Below are 18,114 nucleotides of genomic sequence, written 5' to 3' on the forward strand. Positions count from 1 at the left end.
TGGATCTGAAAGGTATATGTTTTTGGAGACCTCAAGTCTAATGTATTAAAAAGATTTAATTTCTTAAACTTTTCAGTTTCTGCGATGAAATAATTTTTCTTCCTAACCTCACTTTGTTTTAAGTCCACAATCCTCCCTCTAATATTTTTTTTTTTGAAATCATACCAACACAACTCACACCTATGCCCTATGTGGAGTCCTTCTAACTGCCCTAATAATGATAAAGTTCTTAGGAGTTACATATATCATCTTTCTATACAGAAACATAAATTGTTTAATCTCATTAAGTCCCTTAGGACTTCTCTTTTATGTTTACTTTATGCTTCTCTTGAGTCTTGTGTTTGAATGGCAAATTTTCTATTCAGTTCTGGTCTTTTCATCAAGGATGCTTGAAAGTCCTCTATTCCATTAGATATTCATCTTCCCCAGAAGAATTATACTCATTTTCACTGGGTGGTTTATTCTTGGTTGTAACAGTAACTTCTTTGCCTTCTAGAATATCATGTTTCAAGTCCTCCTCTCTTTTATCACGGAAGCTGCTAAGTCTTGTGCCACTGTGGCACCAAAGTATTTGAATGGTCTCTTTTGGTTACTTGCAATATTCTCTCCTTGACCTGGGAGCTCTGGAATCAGGCTATATTATTCCTGAGAGTTTTCATTTTAGACTCTCTTTCAGCAGACCATCAGTAGGTTTTTTTCAATTTCTATTTTCTCCTCTGGTTCTAAGATATCAGAGTAGTTTTCCTTTATAATTTCTTAACATAAAATATCTATGCTCTTTTTTAATCGTAGTTTTCAGGTAGTCCAATAATTCTTAATTCTCTTTCCTTTATCTATTTTCCAGGCCAGTTGTTTTTTCCAATGAGATATTGTACATTTTCTTCTATTTTTTCATCCTTTTGATTTTTTTATTTCTTGATGTTTCATGTAGTCATTCATTAGCTTCAACTTGCCCAAATCGAAATTTTAAGGAATTATTTTCTTCTGTGAGATTTTGTGTCTCTTTTACAATTTGGCCAATTCTGTTTTTTAATGTTATTTTCTTCAGTATTTTTTGTGCATATCCATTCTCTTGCCACAATTACTTTGCAATGCCCCCATTTCTTTCTTCTAGTTTTCCTCTGCCATTCTTATTTGATTTTTTAAATTAAAATTTTTTGCTCTCTTTAGGTCTTCCAGGAACCCTTGCTGGCCTTGTGGCTAATCTGCAATTTTCTTTGAGGATCTGCTTGGAGGTGTCGTTTTTTTTTAAAACATTATTGTCTTCTGTATTTCTGTCTTGATCTTTCCTGTCACTACAGCAGTTCTTTTACAGGTTCTTTTTTGTTGTTTCCTCATTTTCCCAGCCTATTTCTTGACTTTGAGCTTGATGTTAAAGTTGGACTCTGCTGGAGGTAGAAGGGCAATGTCCGAAACTTCAGGCTTTTCATGTAGCTGTTTTCACAGCTAGTTTTGGGGGTTCGGAAGTTTTGAGTGCTTCCAAGGTGGTGTGATCCAGGGAGAAGTAAAGTCATTACTCTCCTGGTCTGCACTCTGGTCCTTACCTAGGCAGGGCCCCTCCTTCCTTACAGCCACAAATGGTAGTACTTCTTGCCAGCCTGGAACCGTAACCCCAAACTAGGTAATGGAAAATGGAGGTGCCAAACAGCGCCTGTACCCACTGGGAGCAATGGATTCCCTGTAATCTTTTTCTGACAGGTTTAAACCCCTTACCGTTTCTGGGATGAGAACTCCTGAAGCTGTTGCTGCTGCTGTTGCAGCTGCCCCCAAGGCGCAAAGTTGGTGTTGCTGCTGCGTGTGCTCCTGGCCAGCACTGACCCCAGTGTCACAGACCTCTCCTTTCAACCTCCTGTGGGGACTTGGGCTAGAGAAATGTGTCAGTCCCTGCTTTTGCTGGCTATGTTGTTCCAGAACTTGATTTAGGGCATTATTTTAAGAGTTGTTTGGAGGGGAATACTGGGAGAACTAGGCTGTAATACCACTTTGCCATCTTATCTCTACCACAATGTTTCTACTATGCGCAAAGTATTGTGCTGGGTGCTAGGAATATAAAGATGAAAATAAAGGCATACTCCTTGCCCTAAAAGAAATGATAATCTAGTGGGGGAGATGACATATGACAGGCATGCAAAAACAGTAACAGCAGAGTAAAGCCTTTCTCCCCACTCCCTGCCCAGGTCCTTTGGGAGTTCAGCAAAGTTTTCACGAAGGAGGCAACATATGTGCTTTTAAGGCAAAGAAAAGAATTCAAGAGGCAGAGATGTTAGAAGACCATTCTAGGAATGGGGAATGGTACGTGCAAATGTAAGAAACTGGATGGTAGAAAGACAAGATTATAGAATAGCAAGTAATCCAGTTTGGCTAGGAAATAGAATATTTCAAGTGGAATAGTCTAAGATAAATTTGGAAATATAGGCTGGAGCCTCAAATACCAGGTAAGAGTTTATATTTATTCATTAGACAGGGAGAACCACTGAAGATTTAGGGGCGAGGAGTAATTATAATAATAAGAGTTAACATTTATATATCACTTTAAGAACTTCAAATCACTTTATGTATGTATGTATACGTATATATGTATATGTATGCATGTATATCTGTGTGTATGTACATACACACACACATATACAGACATATTATCTTATATAAACTTTACACATACTATATTGTAAAAATCTCACAACCTGTGTAATACAGGTATTATATGCATTTGGTCCCATAGCAATCGAGTCGTGGGAACAGAATTTACACACCTACATCCTTGTGCCTCCAAGTTCAAGCATTCTTTCCATTAGGCCATACTGAGATATACTTAAAAAAGAAGGGGAAGTTTACTTTAGCAGTACTGTAAAGAATAATTTGGGAAAGGGGAGAGACTAGAGAAAGAGACATAAAGTAAGTTACCACCATAATAATGGCAAGAGATCATGAGGGCCTACTAGGGGTGGGCAGGTTCCCCACCCCTGGCCCTACACTAAAGGTAACCATGGAAACGAGAGGAGAGGACAAATGCTTAAGAGACAATAGTTAAATAATCAGCAGCCCCTGGTAACTAGTTGAATATAGGGAGTGAAGGAAAGGAAAGAATAAATGATTCTTGAAATGTCATGTCGGGGTGAAGAGGAGAATGATGATCGAATAATAAGATACTGGAAAGTTGGGAGAAGTAGAAGCTTTGGTGGATGATTAGAGGGAAAATTAAGTTTCAGACCTGATGAGTTTGAAGCATCAACAGAATAGCCTGATGAAGCTGATGCTAAGTTATCTACATGGTAAGTTGGAAATTAAGTCTAGAGCTCAGGAAGAGAGGTCAAGGATAGAGACAGAATTTGGAGTCAAAGTCCTTCAATACCCAGCCCCCTCCTAACTTTCCAGTCTTTTTATACCTTTCTCCCCTAACACATACTCTTGATCCACTGACACCAGTCTCCCGGCAGTTCTACAAAGAAGACACTCCAGCTCTCAGTGCAAGGCATTCATTCTGGCTGTACCCCCATGCGTGGAACTCTCTTCCTCCTATGCTTTAATTGACTCCCTGGCTTCCTTTAAGTTCCAACTAAAATCTCATCTTGTACAGGCAGCCTTCCCCACCCCTCTTAATTTCAGTTCCTTCCCTCTGATAATTATTTCTTATTTACTCCGTATTTAGCTTGCTTTGCGTATATTTGTTTTTATGTTGGTTCCCTTATTTGACTGTGAGTTCCTTGAGAGCAGGGTCTTTTGCCCCAGTGCTTAGCATAGTGCCTGGTACACTGTAGGTTTTTAATTAATGTTTATTGATTGATGATCAATTGACTGACATAAAGGTGATAACAGGCAAGTATGAGATCCCCAAGAGAGAAGGCATGGTAAAAGGGTCATAGGAAAAACCTTGAAGGAAAAGAAAAATGGCAAAGAATCTGAAAAAAACTGAGAAGGAAAAAAAGAACCATGAGAGAGAAGCACTGAGGAAGCCAAGGGAAGAACCTACCCAGTGGATCAACAACAGCTCCAAATGTTATAGAAACGTAAGGCCTAAGGAGAGGCTGCTGAATTGGGCAAGTACGTTTCAGGGGGTGGGGGCATTTTCAACAATGGCAGGGAAGAAATCAGGTTGAAGGGAGCTGAGTGAGTCGTGGTGAGGAAGGAGACAACAAGGCAATCAGACCCTTGGCAGTCATGTGCAATGAAGGGGAGGCAAAATACAAGGGGATATCTTTAAAGGGTGAGACTATTCAAGGGCAGGTTTTTAAAGGGGTAGGGAAAGTTGAACATTTTGAATAGAAGAAAGAAGGCAAGATCAAAAAGGAAGGAACATTTTTTTTTAAATCCTAGGGAAAAGAGTTAGAGATTAGAGGAGAAGATGTGATCAAGAATGTTGGTGAAGGAATGAGGAACTAGAACATGGCTGGAATAGTCATATACAATTATGACAAAGATTTTAGGTGACAGTTAAACATTACGGGAATTGATGACCTCGCCAAGGGAATTATTGTATATAAAAATCAAGGATGTGATCGAGGGGGAAGGAAGAATTAGCAGTAGGAATTTAGAGGAAGTAGAAAAACCTGCAAATGACACAGAGGAGTGATCAGAGAAGGAGAAAAAGACTTTGCAAAGTGTCACATAACCATTTATCTTTCCCTTCTTCTGTCTTCAAAAGCTAGAGAAGTGAAGGACTACATGAACTAAGAAAATGTCAACAGAGCTGGCAAGGAGGCCATCGGGACCCACGACAAAAGAAGTTTCCATAGACTGAAGATTAGGTTATAAGAAGTTAAAAGGAGAATGAGCACACAAGACATGATGGAAACAAGTACAGATTCCTAGACTTGGGATTTTAAGGAACCTGGTAGCAAAAGCAAGGAAATTAAATGACTGCTATCAGGAGAACAGAGAAAAGAGGTGTTTCTGTTTCAAGAGATGGATGAAAAGAACTAAGTATGAAAGAAAGAAGGAAGAAGCCAGTGGGGAGGAGAGGGGAAGAAAGGTGAGTACAGGTAGTGGTACAGAGCAACTATTAAGTGATCACCACGCCATAGAAGCTGGGGCTTCAAAAAAGAAACACTCCCTGGCTTCCAGGAGTTTCCATCCTACAGAAAGGATGTAATAGGTACACAAAATACATACAAAGCAATCTGAGGAGGGGGGAATTATTAAAGGCTTGATGTAAGCGATGACCCCTAATCTGAGTTCTGAAGAAATGAAGGGATTCTGAGGAAGGAGATCGACCATTCCAGGCCTGGGGAATGGCTTATATGGATACACAAGTTGTGTGGTTCAGGGAGCAGCTAGTTAGCTAACAGATCAATGTAACGAGGACAAAGGGAATGGATTCAATCCCCACGCAGTCCAGTGAGCTGTGACCTGTTTCATGGTTATACTCTGTCCCAGTATAGACCCCAGCAAGCTATCTTGTCAAACATGTGAACTTGTGCCAGTGAGAACCAGGCAGAATGACTACAGGATCCTAGGTCTAGGGCAGAAAAAGACCTCACAGACCATCTAGCCCAATCCCCTTATTTTCCAGATGAGGAAACTGTTGCTCAAGGATGTTAAGTGACTTGCCCCAGGTCTTGCAGGTGCTATGTATCAGGTGTGATTTGAACCCAGGTCCTCTGACTCCAGTCAGCACTTCTCTTTCCCCTCTCCCATCAATGCAAATATATCATCAAGAGTGGGGGAAAAACTCAAAAATATACTCTCCTGAGAGTGGATCAATATTGTTATCATCTTTGTCTAAGTAGCCCAGCACAAATTCAGAGCTAAAATAACATGCCTGAGAGTGAAGTCTATAGGAAAAGAAAAAGAAGATTTTATTAGACAACTATCACCATAGTTCTTGGAGGAATTATTGGATACGTAAAAAAAACCACGTTGTATCTATGACAAGTGATGATCATCAATAGTACTTACCTATTCGAAGATCTCTTTGTAAAACACTCTTATCATAAATGTAGAAAGACAAATACTGGAAAGTTCTTGGAATCTCAAAGTAAAACTCTTCACTATAAAATGGGCTAGAGAGAGAAGGAATACAGTCTGTAAGGAAAAGTTCTGACTCCCACAAAGCAACATCATGCCTAGTAAAACAAATGATGCAATAATCTTTTTCTAACAGACCCTGGCCAAACCAGGTTTCCTCTTAGGTTCTGAGAGGACCTAGGTCCCTCAGATTCCCATCAGAGAATTCCAGTGGTTTTATGAAAAGATGATCACTTTGGCTTTCTGGAGCTATGCTCACTCTGAAAAGACCTAAAAACCCAAGTGAAGAAAAGACTGCTGACCCCATAATTTACCCCAAAGTGAGGGACATGAAGTCAACATATTTTGAGAATCCAAAGTTGGAATGTAATGAATGTTATGAAAAAAAAGGTCAAAATGTAAGGAATAGAAAGTGAAATCCTCATCTTTAAACCAACAAAACTCTCATTTCAAAAAATTAATTTAAGCACTGAAATTTATTAGGCTAAAAGCGTTTCTGGAGAAAACACGTGACTTTGAAACTTGTACTTCTAATAAGGTTCTTTCTTTCCTGGAAGTATATTTAAAATTTTAAAAGCCTAAAATCTAATGTTACTTATATGTGCCAAAGATGAATGTCATATCCTCAGAATACTGTGCTACATTAGCTTAGAGAGAAATCTAAAACTTAAGTACAGAATTCTTATGGAGATTTGTTTCCATTATTTTTGCTTTAACCTTTCAGTTTTTGCTATTTTAATGGATCAAAAAAGTGGACACATTTTTATTCCAAATATACTCAAAATTAAGTCCTTCCAATTAGATGGTTAAAAAAAAGCAACCAAATTCTTCCAAACTACATTCCTCATTTGTAAACTTTCTAAGCAGAACTCTTTGTAAAAACAGCTATAAAGCAAAAATCAAATCACATGTAAATATTTTCACTTCATTCATTGTTCCACAAATAACTTTAAAACAACAACAAAAAGCCACAAGACTTTGAGACCACTGTCGAAGTACTGACCATTTATGCCAGATGCAATGGGATTCTCCATGGCAAATCTGATTGAAGTTTGAAAGTTTAACCACTCATCCAGAGCAATAAAACAATAACAATTCTGACATGTGATTAGAAAGCTGGCTTCGTTCATCTTGGGACCTACAGCATGCCTAAGAAGGCAAAATATTTTGATGCTGTGTGTCTTCAGGAGTGAACTGGTTGGTCTTAGGTATTTGTCTGTAGGACTACATATTAAGTATCATTAAACTAATTACCTTGGTGTCATAGGTTCTGGCTATCACTAAGATTACTGTTTGTTGTCACTGGATTCAGTGGGAGCTAAGTCACAATACAATTTAAATAACTAAATCCTAATCTCGACTCTTCACTCTGACTTCCTTCCTTAGTCATACTGCAGAGAACAGTCAGGCTTTCCTTGGTGCCTCAATTTTCACATTTGTAATGGACTGGTAATATACTGGAAGCAGTAACTGTATCTGAAATGTATTCAAATTCAATACTCAAGGCACTAGGGTCACAGTTAATTAAATTTTAGTCTTCCTTTGAAGAGATCAGGTTAAAACTAAAACCACAGGCATTAAAGACATTCTACGAGTGGAGGGACAACTCACATTTAAGTGTCAGGATTACAAAATATGTTATATGAATCACTTAACTGAGCCTCACAACTACACTGTGGGGTAGGTAATGTATTATAATCTCCATTTTATAGATTAGAAACTAAGGCTCAAAGAAATCAAGTAATGTACGTAAGGAGGTCACAAAGCTGCTATAAATAATAGGACCAGAACAAACCCACAAGAGCTGGGCCAATGCATCTGGGCACCAGAGGCACAAGATTGGAAACTGTGTCCCCAGGGTGTGTTCCTCTCCATTAGAAGCTATGAACCTTCATCACAGAACGTGCAACCTGACCCAGCACCAAATAAACCTGTGCCGGGAGAGGCAGAACATTTTCCCATGAAATAATGCACATGTACAAAAATTAACCTTAAGACAGTGTTGCTTATTGCATCTCCTGCATATTGTACCCAAGCAGCTGGCTGCCTTCCTTCCCCAAGCACTGGCTGGGCTACTTGTGAAGGAAAAAGAAAACAAAGAAAGAGCAGACAACCACGAAGGTAAACCAGCAATCTATCTCCCAGGTGTTACTGCAAACAGTCTTTCAAGGGGCAGCACAGACTCTGAGGATGAGTGTGCAATAATCTGTCACAGTATCCCCCTTTAGAATCAGAAGCAATCTCAAAGATGACTGAATCTAAATTGTCTGAAACATTCCTGACAATCCGTAATGTAGCCTCCACCCAAATCCCACATCAAGGATGTGGAACTCACTGGGTCAGAAGACAATTTAGTCCATTTCTGGAGAGATCTAATAGTCAAGAAGCACTCTATTTCCGAGACTGTAACCAATGTTAACTACAATCGTTAGAGAGGTTCCTGCAGTCTTCTAACAATTTTGTTCATCTCTACAGTCACTGCTATAGTAAAGTAGATGAGATTGATGGAAACCATCCATCTAAATTTAAGGAACTAGTAACATTTATTAATGTATATTAGTGTACTCAAATAATGGGATATATTGACAAATGAGATGCAATTTATTTTACAGAAATTCATTCATTGGTAAGGTCAGTGCTAAATTAAGTGATTTATAAAATGTTTCCTAAAGAATTATTTTACTTGATCTTTAGATAAAATGAATGTGAAAATTTTTTTAAAAGTTTCTAATAAGGGAACTCTCAGAAGCCAACTAGTCCAACCCATACCTAAACATTCAATCTCTTTCATAACATACTCAATAAGTGGACATACAGCCATTGCTCGAACACCTTTTAATCTGAAAGAACCTTCTATCTCCTTAGAGAGAATATTCCATTTTTGGATAGGTGGTACAGTGGATAGAGAGCCCAGCTTGGAGTCAGCAAGACTCATCTTCCCAAGGGAAATCCAGCCTCAGACACGTACTAGCTGTGTGGCCCTGGGCAAGTCACTTAATCCTGTTTGTCTCAGTTCCTCATCCATAAAATGAGCTGGAGAAAGAAATGAAAACCACTATCCAGTATCTTGGTCAAAACTAAATTTTCTTCTCTGTGATTTCTAACCAGTGCTCTTAGTTCTGACTTAGGGAGTTAAGTAGAAAATAGTTGAATCACCCTTCCAATATTTCAGAATCCTTCAAATACCTGAAAGCAGAATGCATTCTGACTTCAGCCTTAATTATTCCCTTCCAAGTCTTCCTATCTCCAAGCTAGATAATCCTTCAACCCTATGGCCTGATCTCAAAGGCTTTTGCTATCCTGGTTGTCTTCCTTTGGAAAGTCTCTAGCTTACCCATGTCCTTCCTGAAACAGAGGTCCAGAAGGGAACATAATCTGACAGATAAGGTCTGATCACTTCCCTAATCTTGCATGGAATCACTCTCTTAATGCAGCGTAAGGTAAAAGTAGTTTTCTGGGACACCACAGCACACTGCTGACTCATACTGAGTTTGAAGTCTACTAAACTCCTTGATATTTTTAGTTATGTTTACATTTGGGATTACATGGCAGGGTTTACATTTCATATAAATCTAACTAACATTATTTATCAAGTTTTCTACTAACCTTAATGACTTTTCAACAACCTGAGTACGAAAAACTTCTTCTTGGTCCAAATTTATGGTGCAGAAACAATCTCTCATTTTGTTGGGTCCAGGATATGGCAATAAATTCTTGGCTTCACCTGTTGGCACAAATTGACATTTTTAAGTGCTGAAAACTACAAACTACGAATACTAGATTCATGCATAAATTCATTTTAATTCAAACATATGGTATCAATACGACACAAATGAGTGCTTTAGAATCAAATAAAAATAAAATTAATAGAAGCTAAAGAACCATGGGGGAGCTTTCACCAAGGAGGTTTGACTAGAGTTCATCCTAGAAGGGTAAGGTTATACTGGATATCCCAAGTTCAGCACCTGGAGGGATTCTGATGGAACAAAAAGTGTGGGTGCTAGAATAGAACATGCACTTAACATAGTAATAGTTCTTCATAGTAAACTGCTTAGTAAAGTACAGTGAGTACTAGAAGACAGTTGAGGGATGTAGGTTCTAAATCTTATTTTAAATGAAGGTCTAGCCAAACAGGCCTTCTTGCTGTTCTTCATCCATGACAATCCTTCTCTTACCTCCATGCTATGCCTTTGCACTAGATGTCCTCTATGCCTTGAACACACAACCTGTTCACCTATGCCTCCCAGACTCTCATTTCTCTACCAGCTCAGGTCAAATGCTACCTTCAATATAAAGTCTTTCCTGATTCCACTCCCCTCCCCAGATGCTAGCACCCTTCTCCCCAAATGTCCTTATATTTCATGTGTATAAATATATATGGATACAAACACACATACGATACACACTTTTATTTGTATGTATTTTCTCTTCCAAGAGAATATAAACTCCCTAAGAGCAGGGATTATTTCACAGTTGTCTCCCTACCTCTGACACTTAGCACAGTGCCAGGCATGTAGTAGATGCTTAATAAATGCTTAGTGGGGTTAAATCCACTTGAGTTGTGGGAATTGGGGCAAGAACCAGAAATCATCTGAACTTCCTGAACAAAAGCATTTAACATCTAAATGTTACAGTTTCCTTCTTAAACGGGGTGGATTTAAATGATCTCTAATATTCCTTCTAGCTCCAAAGTTCTATGATCAAACACTGGAAAATGTTAACAGAGAAATGATCACAGACCAAATGGAAACCAATAAAGTTAGTTCAAACCAACATGCTTTGAAAGAAATCTATTAGAAATGGAAAACTAGAAGTGACTGTCACTAAGTCAAGAAAATCCATTACAGCATAATTGTGAGATGTTCGGACTATGAAAACCTGACAGAGACGAGTAGTTCACAAGACTATTTTAAGTAAGGCACTTTATAAAGTATTCCTTTCTGATACTGAATGCTTGCATTTACAATCCTCTAGTCCTACTTTATACCTCATAAAGAGTTCCTCCTTCCAAAAAGAAAACTTTTCCACAGTGTCAGTCTCTGCTTAAGTGTCTAAAACGACAGGTACCTCACATTCTACTTTTGGTCAGCTCTAATTGTTACAAATGTTTCCTGACATCAGCCAGTGAGCTCCCTGAAATTTTAACACTGAACTGAGTGAAAGCTCACACGACTGGGTTAAAAAAAAGTCGAATTCTCCTTACACTGTGACAGCCCTTCAAATACCTGAATATAATGAGAGGCATAATTTCCCTGCCTTTTCAGGTTAAACAGTGAATTAAAGAATGATTCAGAGCTGGAAGGGGCCTTAGTGTCCAATCTACCTCTAAAATAACTTCTGTGACATATCTGACCATCCTCAGCTCCAAGAATTCCAACGAGAGGGAGTCCACTTCAGAGACAGTCCCTCCTATTCTTGGACAGCTCTATATGTTAGCAAGTTCTTCCTGACTTCAAGTCTGAATTTGCCTCTTTGCCACTTGTACCTGCTGCTTCTAATCCTGCCCTTTGGGAGGCCAAACAGGACAAATTCAAGGCCTGTTTCATATGACAGTCATTCAAATTCTTGAGCACTATCAGGGTCTACTTTTTCTCCAAGATAAAGAGACCTAGCTCCACTTATGATACAGCTTCAAGCAGGTTCTAGGGCAATGCTGGGTACTCTCCTCTGGATACTCTCCCAACACATTTTAGATGCTCTTGCTGTGACATATAAAACTGAATATAATACTCTACAGATGATCTGAAGAGGGCAGATTGTTGGAGAACAGTTCTTACGTGCACTTATATTTTTAAAAAAGGAACAGAGAGAGAGAGGAAGTAGGAGAGAAGGAAGGAGAGCTATCCTGTATTTAAATATAATTGATTTCCTTTGAAATCTTGTGTTTTATTTTTTGCATTTAAAAACATTATTCTAAGAAGAGTTCATAGGCTTCACCAGACTGCCAAAGGAGTACATGACACAAAATAGGGTAAAAAGTGCTGGTATACATGTACTAATCTCTTTATTCCAGGAAACTATGCCTCTCAAAGCAACCCAGGATCGTATTAACTTTTTTAGCTATTACATCACACTATTATCACATATTGAGCTTACAGGTTTCTAAAACCCCCAGATCTCATGCAGACAAAATATATCCACTGTCCCTTCACCCAATCCTGGAATACTTGTCTGGTAATGCTCCAATCTGTCAAAATTCTTTCTAAAAATGTAGGGTACAAATCAGGAATGTTTGTGTGTGCATGCATGTTCTGCACAGGGCGGAGTACAGGAAAGTATCATTCATTTTATCTGAATATTACATTTCTATTAATACCGTCAAACATTATACTATCTTTTTAAACTACCAACTCACATTTTGACTTACACTGAGCTCACAAGTCGGTAAAAGTACATGTTTTTCTGCAGTTACTTTTTGAAATAAAAGGTTGTACATTTACTCCTATTAAATTTCATCTTATTGGATTCAGACTATTGTTTTAACTTGTTAAGTTTTAGATCATGATCATGTCATTTCCAGTAATGGTTCTCTTTTCCAACTCTGTTTCATTTACACATACAATAAAGGTTGCCATCTCAACACAATGCCACTCAATACAATTCAACAAATATCTACGAACAATAAATTCTGATTGGACCAGAGCCAAGTGCAGAACCTGTGACGATCCATCAGATAACTCTCTTAAGGTTGGCATTCATCACCACCCTTCATTAGGTAATTCAATTGATTCCAAATAATTGGATCTACGCAAGCCTTCTGTGTGCATTGGTAGATTGATCCCTAGATATTTTATGTATTGTGTAGTATTCTGGAACGGTATTTCTCTTTCTGATACTACTTCTTGGATTCTGTTATTATTATCTAGAAATGCAATTAAGCTTGAAGAGTTTATTTTAGAGCCTGCAACTTTATTGAAGCTATTGTCTCAATTAATGTATTTGCTGATTCCCTAGGTTTTCCAAATGTACAATCACATCATCAGCAAACAGGGAAACTTTTGTCTGCTCTGAGGCTATCTTTATGCCTTTAATTTCTTTCTCATCCTATTGCTGATGTTATTATTTCCAAAATTACATCAAATAAAAGTGGGGAGAGTAGGCATCCTTGATTTATTTCCATATTTATTGGAAAGAGTATCCCCATGGCATATGATGAAGAGCACTGGAAAGGGCATCCCCATGGCATATGATGCTTACTTTTTATTATTTATATATATATATGTATGTGTATATATATATATATTTTTAAAAGGTCCCTCTGTGCCTATGCTTAATAGAGAATTTGGCATAAATGAATGTTGCACTTTGTCAAAGGCTTTTTATGCATCTACTGAAATAATCACGTTGTTCTGGCTGTTTGAGTTTTTAATATGGTTAACTATGGCGATCACTTTCTTAATAATATTTAACCATCATCCAACTTGGTCATAATAAATTTATTTCTCAGATAAATTACCATAGTCTGACAGGATTTAAAAAAATTTTTGAGTCAACAGTCATTAATGATATTGGCCTATAGTTTTTTTTTTCTGTTTTATCTTTCCCTAATTTAAATATTAGGACTATATTTGTCTCATTGAAGGATCCTGGTAGGGTACTTTCTCAATTTTTGAGATTAATTTGTGAAGCATGGGTACTAACTTCTTTAAAAATTTGATAAATTTGATAAATCTCCTGTGAATCCATCAGAACCAGAAGTTTTTGGTTTTTTTAAATTTGGTAGTTACTTCCTTCATAGCTGGTTCTGTTTCTTGCTCTTAGATTGGGATATTTAAGATCTCTATCTGGCCTTCTGACAATTTGGGAATTGTATATTTTTGAAGGTATTGTATTTCCTTTGGGTCCTCAGTTTTAACTGTGCCTTAGCTCTAATTAATCTTTTTATTTCGTTTTTTTAATTATTTCACTTCATCATTTGATATTTTATTGATATGATTATCTGTCCTCTTCTTTTCAATCAGATTAGGAAAAGGTTTATCAATTTTATTAATATTTTCAAAGAACAGGTTTTAATTTTATCATTATTTGGGTTTTTTTTAATTCCCAGTTTATCTATTTCTCCCCTAATTTTAATATTTTCTCTTTTGTGTTTATTTTAAATTTATTTGCTGGCTAATTTTGAAAATGCATATTCAATTCTTTAATCCTTTCTATTATGTCAACGTATGTTTATAGGAATATGATTTTCCCCCTCAGGACTGCTTTAATTACATCCCAGAAATTTTGGTATTGTGTTCCATCATTTTCAGTTTCTTTCACATAACTGTTTCTATGATTTGTTCTTTGATCCACTCAGTATTTAGGATTTCATTATTAAGTCTCCTTAGGTCTGTGTCTTTTGATTGTAGTCCCTAAATCAATGGCTATTTTTATAGCATTATAGTTTATAAAGGATGTAATTACTATTTCTGCCTTTTTGCATTCATTTGCAATCTCTATGCTCCAACAAAGGGCAATTTTTATAAAAGTTCCAAGTGGGGCTGAGAAATACATATATTCTTTTGCTGTCCCATTAAGAAGATGCCCTAGATTTTTTAGCTCTAGTTTCTCCAGAAATTTTTTCAGTTCCTTATTTTCCCTTTTGTTTATCTTTCTGTTAAGACTTAGACAAAACTGAAATTTAGAGCTAGCTTGGATCTCCATGGCCCCAGAAAGAGGAAGAGAGGAGCAAAGTGTGGGGATGTATTTTGTTGCAAGCCTGTGGGTTAGTTCAGCTAATGCAGCCTTGCTAAAGGGAGTACAGTAGATGATGAACAAATGTGCACTGAGTGATCTCAAATTAAGTATTGATTCATGGAGTTTTTAACCTCCTTTTGGGTTCCTGGTGTCCTTGACCATTGGGAAAAGTTAAGCTGTTTTATTTTTGGTAAATAATTTCTGTCTTGGAGACTTTTTGAGACATTGTGAGGATCAGAGAAAATATCTAGTCTTAGTACCGTGGTGGTCATGTGACCCAAACATCCTTTCCAGACTTAGTCTGTCATATTCCTGATTGTGCCAAGCTTATTCCTAGTGATCTAATTTCCTTTTCTAATTACTCACAAGCCAGGTCTTTGATAATACTTTCATAATACTTACTAGAATTCTACCAGGAATCAAAGACAAATTTTAGCCTAAGACTTGAAACATCTACCTTTTTCCCCTTTTTGAAAAACTGGGACATTTTACCAGCTCCAGTTTTGAAGCACCTCTGGCATCCTCCATGATTTTTGACAAATTACCAACAGCAGTGTCCCATAGTAATCTAATCCCAACATTTTTCAGTGCTAGGAAACAGTTCTTCCATACTTCAGGATGTACAATTATTGAAGGTAGTAGCTAGGTAATATTCTTACTTTTCACTTTTCTGGGGTCTCAATTAGTTCATTTGTAGTTAGAATGTAAGCTCCGTGTTTGTGTGCAGGTATTATATCATTCTTGAACTTTATATCCCCGGAACCTACCACAAGGACCCATATACATTAGGTACTTAATAAATGCTTATGAACTGACTGGTTCCATGTTCATCATTTTTTGGTTATATTTCCAAATCTTTTCCCTTTAGGAAAACAAAAAACGAGAAGAATTGCGTATTTCTACTTTCTTACTTATCTTTCTCCTATAAACTCCAAGCAACAATATTGTACCTTTCTCTGATCTTCCTCATGTGGTTTTAAAAGCCTCATTTACTATCTTCTGAACTCACTGCAAAAATTTAAATCAGTCAATGAATTCCCTGTGTATCTATATGGACCTTTCTTCTTGACTGGTACTGTATTTTAGGAAAACTTTGTTCTTGAGAGTATCTCATCAATATAAAGGAAAGGACAAAAATAAAAACCCGGGGTCAGAGGCACAATAAAGAGACAAGAGCAATGATCAAATAAGAGATAGGATCACAGGAGGCAAAATGGAAGATCTGAATTACATAAAATGTAAAGCTTTATGCACAAAACCAATGCAGGTAAAATTATGTTAGTTAAATGAGAAAAAAAATCTTTGCAAGAAGTTTCTCTGATATGGCTCTCATTTCTAAAACAGACAGGGAACTGATTCAAATGCATAAGAATAAGAGTCATTCCCCAACTGATAAGTGGTCAGAGGCATTCAGGTGGCACAATGGACGGCATGTTGGGCCTGAAGTCACAAGGACCTGAGTTCAAATCCAACCTTCAGCCACTTACTAGCTATCCAATTCTCGCAGACAAGCCCTTTAGTCTACTAGGTAAGATCTAAATATTCAACTAAAGCTGCTAGGAACACTAGAAAGCAATTTGACAAAAATTACGTATAGACAAAAATCCTACAAGTGCATGCCAAGAAAAACTCTAAATGGATACATGAATTAGACATGGAAGGCAACATTGTAAATACATTAGAGAAGCAAGGAAGAAGCTGTCTTCCAGATCTATATATGGGGAAGAGATCATCACATAACCATACAGACGATAGAAAGGATCAATAAAATGGACAATTTTGATTGCATAACATATAAAAGTTTATGCACAAATAAAACTAATTCATTTAAAATCAGAAAGGAAACCAGAAACTGTGAAAAAAATGTTTGTAGCAAGTTTCTCTGATAAAGGTCTCATTTACAAGATATAAAAAGAACTAATTCAATTTCCTAATTGACAAATGCTCAGAAGATATGAATAGGAAGTCAAGTAGTTCTTGAAGGAATCCAAGTTATCAACAACCGTATGAAAAAATGCTCCAAATCACCAACAATTAGATAAATGCCAATTAAAGCAATTCTGAGGGCCTACCTCACATTCATCGAAGATTGGAAAAGATGGCAAAACAAGTAAATGATGAATGTTGGTAGGACTAGGGGAAAATGCATGTTAACTGGCTGAGCTATTCTGGAAAGCAATCTCAAACTATACCAAAAGCTATTTAACTGTGCATCCCCTGTGACTCAGCAATACCACCACTAGGAATGTTCCCCAAAGAGATCAAAGAGGGAAAGGCCTCAAGTCTACAAAAATATTTTGTAGTTCTTTTTGCAGTGGAAAAGAACTGGAAACTAAAAGGTGTGTATCAAGTTGAGGAACGTCCGAATTTATCATATATGAATGTAATGGAATACTATTGTGCCATAAGAAACGAAAAGACAATTTCACAGAAATCTGAGAAGACTTCTATGAACTGGTAGAGAACGAAGTGATCAGAACTAGGAAAACCAATTTGCTGAGAAAAGAAGCTAACATAACATCAGTACTGTAGAAACAAGTAATTTTGAAAGACTGAAGGCAACACCATCAAGGCAATAATCAACTTATTTCAGAGGACTGATACAAATGCTACCCACCAAGAGACAGTAGAGCTATTATGAAGCATGAGATATACGTTTTTAGACATGGACAATATGGAAATGTGTTTTGCTTGCCTATGATTACTTGTTACAAAAGTTCCCCCACTGGGGGGAGGGGGAGGAAAAATGCTTGGTAATTTTTTAAATGATTTTTTAACATAAACACAGACAAGAATCACACTGGATGAGAAGGTTCTGATGGATGGGTTGTAATCTGCACCTGTGCCACCATCCTCAAGTCAAAGCAGCGACAACCCTAACTTTAGACAGTCATAAATGTTTCATCAAGTTTGGTCAGGGTACTAATGGAATTTGCCCCATCAACAAGCATTTATTACACACCTACTATGCACCAAGCCCTGAGCTAGTAAGATGTGATTATCCATAAAAACATTTTTATAATTATATTCCTACTGAAATTGATTTAATCCCTGCTAAAAAAAAAAAAATAATTATCCACTCAGGTAGAAACTAGCATCTGTGTACAACTAAGATGGCACGCAGGATTTGGAGGGAGTGAGGAAGTGGGAAGTTAGGAATATGGCAGGAGTCCCAGTCTCCTGATGCTTCACCGCCACTCTCTATCCACTATACCACAAAACCTCTTGCCCACCATCACCAGCAAGATTCTACCTTCTCCTCCTCCAACAACCCCTAGTACTCTCAGACCCATCTACCTCAACCACTTCCCTCCTAGGTCTCCATTCTCTCCTATCCTCCCCATCCATGAGTCCTCTGGAACACTCATTCCTCATGAGAAAATTCCTCTTCATCCTTCAAACTTCTTCCTCTCACACTTTTCCCCACTCCTTGCACTCAAAGAAACCTCCATATTTCCCTGTGACTCTCTCCTC

The 18,114-nt window shown here is 37.4% G+C and overlaps 1 protein-coding gene across 2 annotated transcripts in view; it reads right to left on the minus strand.

Annotated features, from left to right (window-relative positions):
• Window positions 1-18,114, minus strand: part of RASA2 (RAS p21 protein activator 2) — a 142,412-nt gene that overhangs the window by 104,569 nt on the left and 19,729 nt on the right. Inside the window, exons 2-3 of one of the 2 annotated variants that reach the window (XM_036757558.1) lie at window positions 9,571-9,688; window positions 5,896-5,999 (exon numbers count right to left, since the gene is read on the minus strand). In XM_036757558.1, coding sequence (XP_036613453.1) covers window positions 5,896-5,999; window positions 9,571-9,688 — 222 coding nt within the window. Of the gene's footprint in view, window positions 1-5,895; window positions 6,000-9,570; window positions 9,689-18,114 lie in introns of those variants that run through there. The other variant, XM_036757559.1, reaches the window with a different exon arrangement.

This window comes from Trichosurus vulpecula, chromosome 4, assembly GCF_011100635.1.
Source record: "Trichosurus vulpecula isolate mTriVul1 chromosome 4, mTriVul1.pri, whole genome shotgun sequence".
NCBI classification, from domain to species: Eukaryota; Metazoa; Chordata; class Mammalia; order Diprotodontia; family Phalangeridae; genus Trichosurus; species Trichosurus vulpecula.